The sequence below is a fragment of the Pholcus phalangioides genome, unplaced genomic scaffold (genome assembly GCF_987345545.1).
Source record: "Pholcus phalangioides strain wild (caught in Gottingen) unplaced genomic scaffold, Ppha-v1.0 ptg000039l_1, whole genome shotgun sequence".
NCBI classification, from domain to species: Eukaryota; Metazoa; Arthropoda; class Arachnida; order Araneae; family Pholcidae; genus Pholcus; species Pholcus phalangioides.
Window position 1 is genome coordinate 5,349,380 of NW_028301625.1, and position 16,973 is coordinate 5,366,352.

A 16,973-nucleotide genomic window follows, 5' to 3' on the forward strand; every position below is an offset into this window, starting at 1 on the left:
TTATTTGTTCTAACATGATGCTCTGTAGTTGGTCTGGATCATAAGCTTGTCACAGATGTCCTTTTAGTGATGATGAAGCCTTTCAGTTTGGCCCAAATATTCCATTGTAACACTTAATGACGAACGATATGTCAATTTGATGAACAACTTTTTTTTTCTGTGATGTTTGCCTTCTCTCAAGCTCTTTCATTCTATTACATGCGTATATAAATTTATTGTTACGCTTGGGTAAAGATAGACACAATTTAACAATAATAATAAGTAAAATACTGTAAGAAATACAAGAAATGCAGACAAAGTTTTTCTTAAATAAAAAATAAATCTAAGGAAAAAAACAATTTCTGTAGTATTGTCTTAAAATGTACACTTAAAGTGAATCCAAGCTATGATGATGCGATCAGTGGTGGTGTTATCATTTACTAATAAATCAAAATTTTTTATTATGAGACAACCAAAAATTTCATAATTTTTTTAACAGATATTGGCTTGATAAACAAGATATTTCTTGCACTATGGGTAGTACTTTTACCAAAGACTCAAATAATCTACGAGCACTAGTCTATATAAGGCTTTGCAAATTGGCCTTGTCTGTCGAGCATCATATAATCAAAACTGAAAAGCCAATAATTTGCTTCACTATTGGCAAGGTCATCTCAACTAGATCAAGTTTTCTATTCTTCCATTATGTCAGTGGAAGATCTCGTATTGAAAAAAAAAAAAAAACATTGATTGTGTATTAATAAAAAATTAATGCAAGTAGGTATTTCTGAAAATATCCAACAAGCCTTCCATATAAAATAAGTGAAAATATGATGTGCATATATATACAGGGTGATTATAAAAAAACTATCCCGACACATGGGCCCGTAACTATCATACCATTCACAGAAACTGAATGAAATTTTGGCATAAGGTATTTTGAGGTATGCGCTCAAGAATGATATGGAAAACAACAGTGTCACTCTAACAGTTACGGTTACAGTGAGAAAATTTCGAAAATGTCAAATGGCAACACCAAGTTTTTTGTATTGGAATGTGATCTCCATATTGAAAAACACTAAATAGCGTTGGAATGGCACCTGTAGCACAAAAATCCCCGGAGCTAGGCAAGGAAAAAGTGAAAAGGACTTTGCCGTGCACCAGAGCATTAATGTTCGTTTCATTCGTCACACCGTTTCTTCGGCTGAGATCCCAGCCTGATTAGTCCTCCATAAAACGAGAAGAAGAAACCAAGAAATGCAAATGTCGGGTTCTACGTAAGACACAGTCATAACTGACGTCGTCACGCTAGGTGAAAGAAAAGCCACTGCGAAATGCGAGCCACGTATGTTGCTTTCTGCCATTCCGAACAAGATGCCGCTTTCAGGGAAAGAACGTGGGGAAATCGTAGAGATTTATTACCTGAATGGACAAAATGCCGCAGAGACATTGCTTGTTTACCGCAGAAACCATGGATTACGGCGAGGCCCGTGCACTGTCAAAGCTGTACGGGACTTGATTCATAAATTTGAAGAAACTGGTTGCACATGCGATCTACCTCGGTCTGGACAACCTTCTGTTCCCGTGGAAGCTGTTGCAGAAGTTCATCAGACCGTAAGCACAGTTCGTCCCGCAAGTGCACGCTGTGTTTCACGTGTTCTGAATCTGCCGAATTCAACTGACCGCAAGATTCTGCTCTCTGTTCTAAACATGTTTCCGTATCGATTCCAGCGTGTCCAGATGTTGGAAGCGGGAGACTATCAATTACGGCTGGATTTTGCGAATCAATTCCTTATCCGGTACGATGAAGATAGCAGCTGGCCTTTACGCATTCTGTGGACAGATTAGGCACATTTCTCGTTAACTGGTAACGTGAATTTGAAAAATTGTGTGCACTGGGCAGACAATAATCCACATGATGTGCTTGCATGTCCATTACACGAGGAAAAAGTGACTGTGTGGTGTGGTGTGGTGTGGTATAACGAGTACGTTCATCCTCGGCCCTTACTTTTTTGAAGAGGTTACTGCCGGTGATCTGCAAACATGTACAGTAATGAGTGCTCGCTATCTGGACATGTTAACTCGTTATGCGATTCCCGCATTGCAACGGCAAAATGCTCTATCTGAAGTTGTGTGGATGCAAGATGGCGCTCCTCCACATGTAGGGTCTTCAGTCAAACGTGTCTTAAGTCAACAGTTTGGTGACAGAGTTATCTCCCTTCATTTCCCGTTTCCGTGGCCACCAAGGTCTCCTGATCTCACACCAATGGATTTCTGGCTGTGGGGGATATCTGAAATCCAAAGTGTATCAGTTTCGTCCGCAAACTGCATCTGATTTGAAAGATGCCATCAGAACTGCGGTTCAAGAGATTCCTATTGCCATGGTACGTGCTGCAGTGCTATCCACCATCTGCCGCATGCAAAGTGTCATCGTGTGTGAAGGAGGTCATGTGGAAAATTTGTGAAACACAATAAAATGCTTTATTTTATGCTGCTTCTCTGTCCTTATTGGTTGTCCTCACTTTTAGCCTATCTACCGCCGGTGATTTTCATGCTACAGTTGCCGTTCGAATACTATTTAGTGTTTTTCACAATGGAGATCACATTCCAATACAAAAAACTTGGTGTTGTCATTTGATATTTTCGAAATTTTCTCACTGTAAACGTAACTGTTAGAGTGACACTTGTTTTCCCTATCATTCTTGAGCGCATACCTCAAAATACCTTATGCCAAAATTTCATTCAGTTTCTGTGAATGGTATGATAGTTAGGGGCCCATATGTCGGGATAGTTTTTTTTATAATCACCCCGTATATTTATTTATTAAACTTGAGGCCAAGAGCCCTTATAGCAGGGAACATGAAGATGGCTATAAATAGCGAAATGTAATACAATTAAAATTTTAATTTCATTGAATATTTGTGAATTATTAAGGGTTTAAGCAACATCACAAAGTTGCTTGAGTGCATAGGTGCTAAAGGGAGGGGGGGGGGGCAGTAGAGAGATGATTGTCTTCCGTTCATTAAAAAGAGTATCATTGGCCAAAGTGGGGAAGGATATACGTTCGTCCTCTTCTCCCCCTTTCAAGAATTTTGTATCTGCTTATGCTTGGGGTGGTTTATGTGGCCTGAGATATTTGCTTTGGCTTTACTAAGTCTCATTTGAATTTATTATGAGCACAAAATTACTGTGGTGCTGCAAAAACGAACAATTTGCAAATAAATAGTTGAACCTCATTAAATGGCATTCCTTAATGCAAAATAGCTTTTTGTATGAAACATGTATTGGCTCTCATTAAACTAAATTTTTAGAAATTTGGTCTAAATGAAATACATTATCTCCTTGGTTCCTTTTATGTTTTCATTAATAAGTTTTGATTTTGATAGAGAAATTTGCTTTCTGTTTTTGCTTTAAGAGTATTTCCATGGGCAGAGATACATAGGGCATAAGAGGGTTGCAGCCCTTCTATCCTTGACCCCCCCCCCCCCAATCATCAAATATTTGTTCAGTTGATCTGTATATATATCATAGCTGCCAAGTCTCCCGAATTTTTCGGGAATCTCCCGAATTTTATCTTCATCGCTCGATCTCCCGAAATGTTCTTAAATCTCCCGAATTTTTACGAAAATCACAAAAATCCCTAATTGTCCCTAAAAATTCCCTACTTCATTAAAAAAATCCCCGCTTATGAAAACAATCCCTAAGGAATTTCTTGTGGGCATGAAGCCTCTTTTTTTTCCCTTTCGAAATGACGTCACACGTCGTAAATGGGGAAATTCCCTTTTTAAGGAAGTTTTACAAACCCTCTGATGGTAACAAGAAAGTTGTTTGCCTTATCGTGCAGGGAAATGGCTTAGCAGCCAATAGTCCTGGATAATAATTGAAGATTATGGTGATGCACATGTGGTCAAAATTTCTTTTGTTGAAGTTACGTACGTGCGATATAACAAAGCATGAATAATGATAAGCAAAAACATATTTAATCAATTTTAAAGATACTTATTCCGATGAATTTCCTTTCATCAAACGTTCCAGAAGAGGGCTGACTTTTCCTTTTTGTACAAGTTGTGTTACGGACATAAACATCGGTCATGGAAAGACTGCCATCATCAGTCGTGAAGTGAAAAAAAAACATCAAGCAAGTGTCACAAAAAGTCAGTGTTCTTGAAAAATTGACGGTGTTTTCCTTCATCTTCCGATGATTTTGGGGTCATTCGCGCAGAATGTTTGTCCACAGCGTTTCTGATTGAACACAATATTTATTTTTACATCATTGAAGTTTTGACCTCCAATTCCACTTGTTTTTTGCGTAGGAATTTTATTCCCAAGGGTTTAACTTCCATGTGTGTAAAATCCCTATTTTAATTTGACTTCAGTTTTTGAGTAGGGATTTTATTCCCTACACTTTAACTTTTATGTTTGGAAAATCCCTATTTTATTTGGAAAAATCCCTATTGTATTTATTAGGGAGTGGTTTTAGCATAAAATACGGGTGTGCGTGAAAATCTCCCGAATTTTCATTTTCAAAAGTTGGCAGCTATGATATATGTGTATTATCTTCTAGTCTATATCGTGCTTTGGTGGTTTTCAAACTATTTTAAGCATGACTGTCTTTTGATAAGAATTTTACCATCGACCCGCCCACCCTTGACAACAATTTTTACCAACCCCCTCCTCTTCAATCACCTTCATTCAAAATAAAACAGTGACTGCACTATCACGTGCTATCAAATAGTTTTTTTGTTATTTTTTCTATGTACATAAATTAACCTTTCAATGGGTTGTGGAGCAAAAATATTTCTATTTTATCAGCGACAAGCTCAGATATTTTGTATGTGCTTTCTCAATGGAGCACATTTTCCCATTCCCTTTACTTTGCACCTGTTGAGAATCAGAAGAAAGCCTACTTCATTAAAAGAAAATGTAGCATTTTACAGGAGGTTTGGTGATTTCTGCTATGCCAGTTAGAAAGTTAATTCTGAATATATATATTTGTCTGTTGATTATTCGTAGATGTACAATTTTAATATATTATGATATGTACATGTTGAATGGTTCAATTAGTTTACGTTGCAAAAGATTAAAATTGATTTCTTATCAAATTTTTTATTTTGGAAATTCATTCCTCCTTTCATTAAGACCCCTATTTTATTAAAACAACCCCCTAGGGGTTCAGGACTCAGTTTGAGAACCACTATTGTAAAAAAAAGTCCAGCATGGCTCATTTTGTTGGATGAGAAAAGATCACTGAAAGTCACAGAATTTTGCTTTTGATATGTGGCAGACACCCTGATATAATACAAATAACACAAATTCAAAAATCCATAACACAAATGTTGAAAGTAAGCACAACAGAAAATAAAGCAAATAAATGTTGAACTAAAATATGCAAATTCGAGAAAATTTTCAAATGATGAAATGAGAGAATATTCAAGATCAGTGATGGGTTTGTCATCGGGGGAACACCCAGGCCACTTCAACCAGTGTCTAGGTATCTCCCCCCCCCCCCTAATGACAAACCCAGTACTGGCCTTGAATATTCATTTCATCATTTGAAAATTTTTTTTTTTTACATATCAAATTTTTTACATTTTCAAAAAATTTACATATTTTGGTTCAACATTTACTTTATTTTCTGTTATATTTACTTACAGCCTTTGTGGTATGGATTTTTGAATTTGTAATATTTATATTATATACAGGGTGCAATCTAGCTAACTCCTCTTGCTGCAAATCACTGGCAATACTGCAAATTACTTATCAAATTGTTAATTTCATCTTAGTTACTTATAATGAGCCTCTTTCAAGAATTTCTATACATAATAGGACCTTGCCACAGATGACTTCTCAGGTATGCATCGTTTCTCTCTGGTTTTGGTTACAGTTAAGTGCAAAAAGGGTAAAGAAAATGAAAACATAGATTGCCACAGATGACTTCTCAGGTATGCATCATTTCTCTCCGGTTTTGATTAGTTAAGTGCCAAAAAGGGTAAAGAAAATGAAAACATAGATTACTTATTTAGAGCAACAATTTCTCTGAGTGAAAAAAAAAATGATATTCTTATCAATGAGGAAAGAGGGGAGCCAACTTCATGCTGAATCAATGTTCCAAATCTCTAGTGACAGTATTGCATCAAGAGATATTGCAAAAGAGAATAAGTGATCCTGACCATACATTTTTTAATGTTTTAAAAATAGTTTATAGCCTATATGTTGGTATATTTAATCATGTCAGTTTTGCTCTTCTAATAATCTGTATCACTTATTTTATTAAACTCAATGTACATAGTTGAGACTGTATTGGTTGAGTTGAAGATATATTTGACAGTTTCTTAGTTATATATCGACCTTCGTAAGCTGTATTGATGGGTTTCGTTTGTTTCAATTCATTTCAAACTAGGTGAATCCCCTGAAAAAGAAATTACAGAGACTGCCAAACCTGCTGCATACAAACCCCCTGCATTACGTAGTTCAGCATCGAATTCTCCAAACAGTGCTGGTAGTTCAAGGAGACATCCAAAATCAACACCTGAGTTAAATAGTGAGCTTGATTTTCCTTCATTATCAGCAGCAGCAAAAGGAAAACAAAAGTAAATATCCTTTATATTGCTGTTGATATTGTAACTATGAATGCATACTGGTGGAAAATGAAATCTTGCGATCTCAAAAGAAACTTGTGAGTTCATAAATGAAAATGAAAATGTTCTGGATCTGGCAATAGTGGGTGTTGGTCGCTGAATTTCTGTCTCGTGCGATCTCGCAAAGTCTGAATTTTTATTGTTATTATTATTTAATTTATTTAAAAAAACTCCCCGTATAATGTAAAATTTTAATCACACCTATATTTTTTATGTAACTTTTTTAATGTGCAGTCCTGACTCTACTACAATTTAATTACTTTTAATTGGAGCCATCAAGTAATCTCTCTGAAAACTTACTCTATCATGACTGATTCCAAGTGCAGGGGTGGGAACTCTGCGCCAATTGCGCCAAAACTAATATCTTGCGCCATCCTGCTCCAATAGCGTATTTTCGCATTTTTCTGCGCCAAATAGTGAATTTTGCTTCAGTATGCCCGGAATTTTGGAAAGAATGCCAAAAAATTTTTGTTCCTGCTAGCCACGAAACGTTTCTTTACGAGAAGAGCGTATTTTATTACACTATACTTAAACTATCGGCCCCTGATCGGGCTATCCATCGCAAAACCCCGATACTGTCCGTGATCGTGGAACTGAAGATGGTTTGCAATGCCTTTCAGCTTTAAAGTGCAAATTTGAGTGTTTCCGTTTAAAAAAAAAAGTCGTCACTGGAAGCAGCAGAAATTACTGTAGTTGATTGTCATTGTTTTAAATCCCGCTGTTTCGTGAAAAAAATTTTCATTCCGGGAGTAAAAAGCACCTGTCTGCCGAATTACGAATGTTAGTTTAGAAACTTTGCCGAATAACGAGCGTTAAATCGCCAATGTTGCCGAATAACGAGCGTTAAATCGTCAATATCGCCAAACATCGAGTTGATTCTTCCGAAATTCTCTCCCATTTTGCAACAATTTCTTTCCAAGTATAAAAACATTGAAAAATTATAAAAATTTTTTAGCTCATTTGAAGTGCTGCTGTTCAAGGCATCAAATAGTGCCCTCAGTAAGCAAAAATCATCTTAAATAGACGGGTGCAAAAAATTTTATGACAGCCGCTCTTTCAAACAAGGTGTCAAAAGCAAAAATCAAGCTGACGAAAAGATGTTTGATAACAAAAGACAGTGCAGTTTTATTTTGAAAAGGGTTGAGGCCCCAAAAAATCCACCTCTGTTACATCAAATAGGCATATTTCTTTTTTGGCACGAAGTCCGGAATTTCGCAGACGAGTTAACACTATTTTCAAAGGGAAGCCAACTCTTTGTGCGGCTCGGCTCTTATGAGAAGGTCATCAAAATAAGGGACTACCCATTCAAGCCCTGCAAATGTGTCTTCAATAATGCTCTGGAAAAGACCTGGAGCCCTATTTACACCGAATTGTAACCTTTTAACCTTAAAGGCTCCTTTGTGAGTGATGATTGTCTGTGCCATGGCAGACTCCTCATCCACGGGCAGTTGCAAGTACGCCTGTGCGAGATCAATTTTAGCGTAAAATCCGCCTCCCTCTAAATTTGACAACAGGAAGGGATCGGATACGGAAAAGCAGCCATAGCTTTAATAAGCGTAATTTTGTAATCTCCGCACAAACGAACTTGACCCGATGGTTTCAGAACCGGTAAAACAGGGGTTGCCCACTTGGGATTATCGACTTGCTCGATAACACCCTCTCGTTGGAGAACTTCAAGAGCATCTTCAATTTTTGCCTTAAGTGCCAACGGAGCATTTCTAGCCTTACAGCGTATGGGAGGAAAATTAGGATCGATAGCTAGACTAACAGTAGGCCCTGTATAAGTTCCCAAGACTTCCTCAAAAACTTCAGAAAACTCAGCAGCAACGCCTTGTACAGGATCGGAAATAGAATTTATGCCGCTGAAACCAATACCAAGGAAGGGAAACCACGAACAACCCAATATATTGGAACAGCGAGCATTGGCAATCAAAAGTTCCAACCTTGAATCACAGTTTTTGAACTGAACCTGCACTTTGCATTTGCCCACGAGTTTTATTGAGTTTTTTTGAAAATCCGTGAATTTCACGGAAGTACGAGATACTTTGGGTCTGTTAGAACCAAACAAAGATCGAAAAGTATCGAACAAAATAATGGAATAGTAAGATCCTGAATCCAGTTCCATCAATAATGTTTTTCTGTCCAATTTTACACAAATATTTTGTTTGAGAGAATTAATTTGAATTACTGTATTTAAGGAATAATTTTTCAGAGAAACTGTATCAACATCATTTAATTTTTTGAAACTTCGTTTTTGAAATTTACGAGAACTCTATTTTTTACGACATACTTTTTCAATGTGACCCTTGACCCCACACGATCTACAATTTACGTTTCTGAAACGGAAAACGGCTCGATCATGCATTTCGCCGCAACCAAAACAAGCCTTTTTGGAATTTGGAATTTTTCCCCTTTTTTGCTGCATTTCCACCTTATCCACGAAACTCACGTTGCAACCACAAGCGCCCGTTTGGGAATGCATCCGTTGAGCTTGCGATGAGGCCGATTCAATAGCCAAGGCCCTATACACAGCGGTCTCAAGACTCAAAAGTTAATTCCAATTTGGCTAACAACCGCTTCTGAATAGCCCCATCCGCAATCCCACAAGCGAATTGATCACACAATCTCTCTTCCAAGGTGGCGTCAAAATCACAATTCCCGGCAAGGCGTCGCAGTTTCGCAACGTTGTCATTTATCCCTTCTCCAGGTCGTTGCATACGTTTATGAAACATAAACCTACAATAAATGACAGATTCTTTCGGACTGAAATGATTTTTTAGGGCAGTAATGAGGTCATCGTAAGATTTATCGGCAACTGTAGCTGGCGCGATCAGAGAACGAATTATACTCAAGGTCCTTGTGTCGCATACCACGATCAAAGCTGCACGTTTTAACTCGGGTGTATCAATGCAATTAGCCTCCAAAAAGTAAGTTAACTTTTCCCTGTAAAGGTCCCACGAGGGAGGGTCCGAAATATGGAATTCACACATTGATCCTATACATGCCATAATTATTTTCTTTGAACCAGAAAGGAAGGGGGCAAAAAAAAAAAATAATAATTCCCGAATGGCCAGAACACGAAACCGAACGATCGAAATATCAGAAATATCCTCTTACCTCCATCGAGCAGTAACAACCATGATGGAACGAACAGATGAAAAAGTACACGGAAACGAGCAGCACTATAGGAAAAAGTCCACAGGATTGAGCAGCATCACGGAACGAAAGTTCACAGGATCAAGCAGCATCACGGAACGAAAAGTTCACAGGATCAAGCATCATCATGGAACGAAAAGTTCACAGGATCAAGCATCATCATGGAACGAAAAGTTCACAGGATCAAGCATCATCACCGGAAAACGAAGTCGTGGGGATCGAATCACTATCTCGGTGCCATGTTTTAAGAGGCGGAAATGCAGTGGGTTAAAAGTAATTTTATTCAATGAAACTTAACATAACTAAACATAAAAACAGTTAAGATTAAAACATCTCTTACGAGCGCACATCGCCGTGATACTGAACTAAAAGACAGGGTTAAGTATGTGTGTGTGCACAGAGGAAATCTTCCTTTATATAGGCGGATCGCACATGATCGATGACGTCATGGCGGATTGATATCAGCAGCATCTGATTTACAAATCGGATCGCAACACATTTGACATTTCTTTTGGCATCAAACTCAAGACGGCTCTGAAAAATTGAAACCGTTAGTTATTGGAAAATCAAAAACCTGCAGTGCTTTAAAAATGTTAAAACTCTTCCTGTGGTCTATGATGTCATCCATGCCTTTTTGTTGCCATCAGAGATTTTCGAACAATGGTTGAGGAAGCTAGATGGAAAATTTTCAAGTTAGAAAAGTTTGATTTATTTTGGATAATTGCACTGCTCATCCAAAAATAACAGACCTTTCAGCAATTAAATTATGCTTTTTTACTACCTAATTCATTAGCAATTTCACAACCACTGGATCAAGGAATTATCCTAAGTATGAAAACTTTTTACAGAAAATGAGACCAAAAAATTTGTAGATGTTATAATATACGCAAAAATTTCTGTTTTAGATTCTTTTGAAATGACATCCTGCATGGAAGTCAGTCATGAGTGCCATGATTAGGAACTGCTTCCGTCATGTTGGTTTTTGTTCTGAGTCTTTGGAAAACGATAATTTCTCTGAAGTTTCAGATTACATGTGGAGAAAGCATAAATAACGCTGTGGGTGATTGTATCGAAGATGAATGTGTGAACGTTGACTCTGATCTTGTAACTTCTGGACTTTTGACTATAATATTCTAAAATCAATCAACCAAAGAGCAAGTGCTTCATATTCTGAAGAAATAGAATCCAAAAGTTCAGATGAAGAAGTATCTGCACCATTTCGCCATGATGCATTATAAGCTGTAGATGTGGTACATCGATTCCTACGCACTCAGAAAAAGACTGAACAATCACAGGATAAACTAAACACTGTAGAAGAATTTTTGTTTTCTCTTCGGAAAGAAAAACAAATATACTTAATTATTTTTCATGAGATAAATTTTTTTATATGTTTTTGATTCTATTATGAAACAACCCTGGATTAAAATTAATGAGAGAATTTGAGCATTTTATTTAATGGAATTGTTTGAATGTATAATTATGTACACAAAAATGATCTGACAAAAATTTAGAGTTAAACCCTGTTAACTTGACATCTGCTTAGGTCATGTTTGTTGATACTTTTGGGGTGTCGAGTTACAGAGACGCTACTGTATTAGGTCTATGCCACACAGACGAGTGTGATTATCCCCATATTCAAAACTTTACGCAAGCAATAAGCAGTTGTAACGTAACTCGATACGTTACAACCCAGGTTCCACTCTGGGTATTTGGTGCAGTGATACATGAATGAACGCCAGAACTTTGCCACTACACTTATCCTGTTGCCGAGATCTCTTCCAGCCCAGCTTCATGGCAGAGTCTGGAACACTTTATTTTGTGTCTAGTGCGGTGATACAAGATGAGACAATCAAATAAATTCCACAGATTTTGAAGATCAGCGTAATTTATTAGCAATTAACAAAATTATCCAATTAAGATGTGTAATTAACAAGAACATTAAAAACTTCATAAGTCATACTCATTGCTGAGTTGTTCTGCAAATCCACAAAGTCGCTACATATGGGTGAAGCGGTAGCAGATCAAAGACTGTGTTTATAGTTCACATAGACTATGAATCAAATCGCCATGGTATTTACTGTTGATGGTTTTTACCACCCTCAGAAGAAAATATCAGTTTTTGCCATTATTTAAAAATTTTATCTACTCATTCATTTTTTCTGAACAAAATACATAATTTTAAGCCGCTGTTGTGCAAACACCAAAAACGAAAATTATATTCTTAATAGCATGTCTGTTAAAGTACCTATACAGGGTGTCTCAGCACCAGGTTTACAAACTTCTAGTAGAGGTAAGATATGCCTAGACGACTGAGAATCACACAGCAATACTTAGTTGGAAATGCTCCCTGATGCGGTAGGGTACACAGAAATCACCAGTGGAAGTAAAAGGACATAATGTAAGTGAACACAGATTTTAATAACATGTGCATCAAGAAGAGACAGGTCAAAGGTGTTTGAAGTTTCATTCATGAGCTGTAATGTGAGTCTCACATCTCAGACGTGCATTGAATTTCAAACATTTTGGAAGATACTGGACATGTCTTAGACTTCCCTGCAGTTCAGGCAAAAAGTTCCTCAGTGCGGTCAACAGGAATATCATCCACCTATGTTTTGATATGCCCCTGGGAACTCCAGGAGATCAAGTCATGATAGATTCAACAACCGAGCAGGTAATGCATCAAACGCCCGGAACCACCTCTCCAGTATAACACCACCTAATGTATCAGGAAAATGTCTCTAACCCCACATTACATGTGATTCCAAGTCTTCTGGGTGCACCCTATCCCCTCCTAGAGGTTTGTAAACCTGGTGCTATATATGCTCATTTCATCATGTTATAAATTCTCTTCACATAAAGATTATATTGTTATCATATACCAATATGAATAGCAGTAAAAACAAGTAAAGGCTATAAATTCTGGGCAAAATATGTTTATAAAGAGTCTTTTAAAAAGTAATCTTATGAGGGCTTATTGGTAATAACAAGTGTTGGGTTTTTGGCATCAAAAATTGTTATAAACTGGTTTTTGACATGACAGGTATAAAAAACTGGTTTAATCCACCAAAAACCTAAATGAATGCTTTTGGATAATGTTTTGAACACAATAGAGGTATATAACATGATGAAAAACTTATTTTTTGCATATTACAATGTTTTATTTTTAAACATTAATTTATTACAACAATTAAAACAAAATATTAATTATATTGGTTCATAAAATATTTGGTTGTGGCTTGGATTTTTCCTTGATTTGTCAAGCCCTGCCTTATTGTTGTACGAACATGTGGTAGTATTTACCAGATTTTTACCAGTCAAAAGTTTCCTGTAAAAAACCAACTATAATGAAGCTTTCTGCACGATTTTGTACTTCAACAGGTTAGCAAAAATAAAAAAAAACTTCTGAAGCATTATTTTCATTGTAATTAAAAATTTCGAACTAACAGTGATGATTCTAGTGGTTTTATCTATCTTTTCTTCTACTGATACATGGAAATGGAGCAGAAATATTTATAAAAAAGTTGTGTTACATATAATTTATTCATAGTTTATTCTCTTCTATGGTAGCTAACTATAGAGATCCAACTGTATACATATATTATAAAATATACTTAAGATTATTATTTATTTAAATACTCTCATGTCCATAAATTAAGGATAATTCAGAATCACACGGAAATCGAAATCTAAAGTAAAAATTTCACCTGTAGAATTATCACACACATCTGCAAGAATGATATGCAAATTTCAGGAAGCCACCAGATGATGCCGATAGTACGTCACAATGACGAGAGTGTAAGAGGGGGGTACATAAGGAATGGTGGCAAAGAAGTAAAATTATTCACAACAGTTCTGTAAGGCGCTCAGTGCCATAAGCGAATAGTTATGACACAGAGGATGCATGTGCATGATTTTTTACGTGGTAGAATTATCGGCCGCCTGGAATGTGGGCGTACTCAGATGGAAGTATCCGAGGAACTTGGAATTGCCCAAAGTGTCATCTCTAGGCTTTGGCAACGATTCCAAGATAACGGAAATGTCAGTAGACGTTACAGTACAGGTCGCCCCCGAATTACAACTCCGAATGAAGACTGGTATTTGGCAGTAACTGCCAAAAGAAGCAGACTGAACACAGCATCCGACCTGTCTCGTCAGCTATCTGCAGCCACGGGTACCACAGTGTCAAGGCAAACCATGTACAGATGTTTGGGCGATATTGGTCTATATGCTCGCAGGCCTGTCATATGTGTTCCGCTCACGGCAACTCACTGTCGGCAGCGATTAGCCTGGAGTAGGGAACATGCAATGTGGACATCGTCACAGTGGGCTTGTGTGATGTTTCCCGACGAGTCCAGGTTTAGCTTGCAGTCTGATTCACGTCAGACTTTCATATGGAGAACGCCAGGTACCTGTTACCACCAAGACAACATCATTGAACGACACCGTTACGGTGATGCAGTATTGCTCGTTTGGGGTGGAATTATACTGGGTTCCAGAACAGATCTGCATTTTCAAACCGGAACCATGAAAGCCCAAATTTATCGGGGCATCATTCTGGAAAAACATGTACGTTTGTTTAGGGGTGCCATGGGTGCAGAATTTGTGTTTATGGATGACAACGCCCGTCCTCACCGAGCAAACATCGTAAAAGAATGCCTTGAATCTGAGGATATAACCCGTATGTAATGGCCAGCATTCTCATCTGACATGAATCCGATAGAGCATGTGTGGGACATGCTTGGCCGACAAGTTGCAGCCCGTCAACCACCTCCTACATGTGTACCGGAACTTTGGAGAGCATTGCTTGCTGAGTGGAGTGATCTTCCCCAAGATCAGATCGATAATTTGATACTCAGCATTCCTAGGCGTTGTACGGACTGTATTTCATCGCATGGGAGACATACAATGTATTAACCATCATACTAACCATGTAATAGTAAGTTTTTGTAAAGGAGATATTTTTTACAATTGCTCCAGGGAGCAAAAATCGTAGTTTTTATGAATGGTATCATACATACACCATCGTTTTTGTTCTTCATCTTTTGTTTAATAAATGGGCTTTATGAATAAGTAACGTTTGTTTTGTTTCTGAACCTTTATTTGCCGGAGCTGGCATTATCCTTAATTTATGGACATGAGTGTAAATATAAATGAATCTTTATTAGTAAAATAAAAACACTTAATCTACATATTTTCATCAATAAAAAAAAAATCAATAAAGGCTAATTGTTTTTACCAGGTTTTTGCCATGGTATTTACCTGTAAAGCATGTGAAAAAATCCCATACATGAAGCAATGGTTGTGTGGTATCTGCAGATTGATACAGGGCATGTTTTCTGATGGAAGGAATTTAAGACAAAAAGTGAAGCCAATTAAATGTTAAAGAGCATAGTAGCCTGCTCAATCATTCTCTTATTCAGTTTTTTTTTTTTTAAGATGAAGTTCTTAAAATGACGTATAGATGGGATACTCATGTTGCAAATTTTTTTATATTTTATTTTACCCTCTGATAGGTTTGCTTGTACTATATGGGATGAGATGCACAAGGGATGATGTTAGTGGTAGAATGTCTCCCTCTCAAATCCTTAGTGTGTTAGTGACAGTGGGTTCGAATCCAGATTTTTTGTATCATACCTTTTCTTTCAATTGTATTGAATTTGCACTGTTTGTCATCTATCTTTCACAAAATAAAACTGAAAAAAAAGATATTTTTTCACTCCTGCAGAGAGAAACATTTCTCTGACTATTCAGGCAGCCAAAGGGTTAAGCAGGCACCAAATGAATATTAAAACCACAAGCTTTTGACTTAAATTTGGCTGATTAAAAGTAGCTAGCATTACATAAAAAATCAAGAAAATTTACTGAATTCTTTTTATAGTGAAAATTGCTCCTTGCCCCTCAGGTGGATTTATGGTTTTGCCACTCTCACTGTTTATCTATTCTAGTATAATTTTCTTAATCACCTATTTGAAGATGCCATGCTCAATAAAAGGCTCATAAAATGCAAATACAATACAAATACAACGCCACAACAGGCAAATTGCCCAACGAGGTGGCTGACTTAAGAACATCATGGATCCCCGAGCCTTTTTTTTGGAGGCCCTACCTACTACTGCTACACCACACATGCATCCCCCCCCACCCCCCGCGGAACCCCCAACGAATCGGTACATGCGGGAATGTACGTGTAGTGAAACCTGACGTGAAGTTTTTTGTGTTTCTCTGTAATGCTTATTATGTGTAGTGCTACCATCTGCCACCAGTTTTTCAAACTATGAGTGAAGTGTTATGATTGAATGATTTATCGTTGTAGGACTGTTGCTCTCTGTGGCGAGACTTTTTAACGGGGAGATCGGCTCGTATTTGCGCCTTGAAGTCGGGAACCGCAGAAAACCAACTTCAGCCGACCACCACTGTGGGGTTCAAACCCGGATTCTCGCATCGCGAGTCCGTCACTATAACCACTCGACCACCACAGCGGCAAAAAAGCTTAGCCATAAAATAAATATGATTGTCTTTGCCGAGTAACCAATTTTGCCAACCGTCAAAAAAATATTTTCCAACTAGATTCTTTGTCAAAAACAACTAGAAACTACCTATTTAACCAAAATTAATTTTAGCCATTATTGTCATGAAAATGTATATTATGTTGATAATTGCAAAAAAAGGTTAAAATCACGGTGTTTATGCAAGGTGCCTTCAATATCCAGCAACGTCAGCTGAAGTTGATAGAGCAGCTGCTGCAATTCAGTAAAATATTTGTGTTTCGCATGCCTCAGCTATTCAATTTTTTTCCAGGAAGTTCAAAATTGTGACAGCACTTGGTGCTGTCACAATTACACTTTGTGTAGGTCAGCACAAATTCCAAATCAGCATTCATCATGTCCGCACTGATCCTGTTTCAATATTTTGTATTAATAAAATTTAACCATTTTTAACTGACAAAATTCTGACTATCTGGGAAGGACCAAATTGCAAAAGACATACAGACCTGCCAACTCTCCCGATTTAGGTGGGAGGTTCCGGATTTTTCATCCTTCCTCCCGCTCTCCGGATTTGTCAATTTCTCTGGATTTTTGGCAGAAAATTAGATTTTACGCGAGCTTTCACGTTGCTGTGGCGTCAATGATTACCGTCGTTGTTAGGGAAAACACCCATAGAGGACAGTCGTGGTCATTTCCATCGAGCAGCCTTAAAAAA

General features: G+C 37.4%; 1 protein-coding gene across 2 annotated transcripts in view; it reads left to right on the plus strand.

The window, feature by feature from the left end:
- LOC149065484 (protein CDV3 homolog) overlaps positions 1 to 16,973 on the plus strand; it is a 63,436-nt gene that overhangs the window by 37,942 nt on the left and 8,521 nt on the right. For both annotated transcript variants that reach the window (XM_089253971.1, XM_089253970.1), the window contains one exon: positions 6,380 to 6,569. In XM_089253971.1, the coding sequence (XP_089110097.1) occupies positions 6,380 to 6,569 (190 nt within the window). The remainder of the gene's footprint in view (positions 1 to 6,379; positions 6,570 to 16,973) is intronic.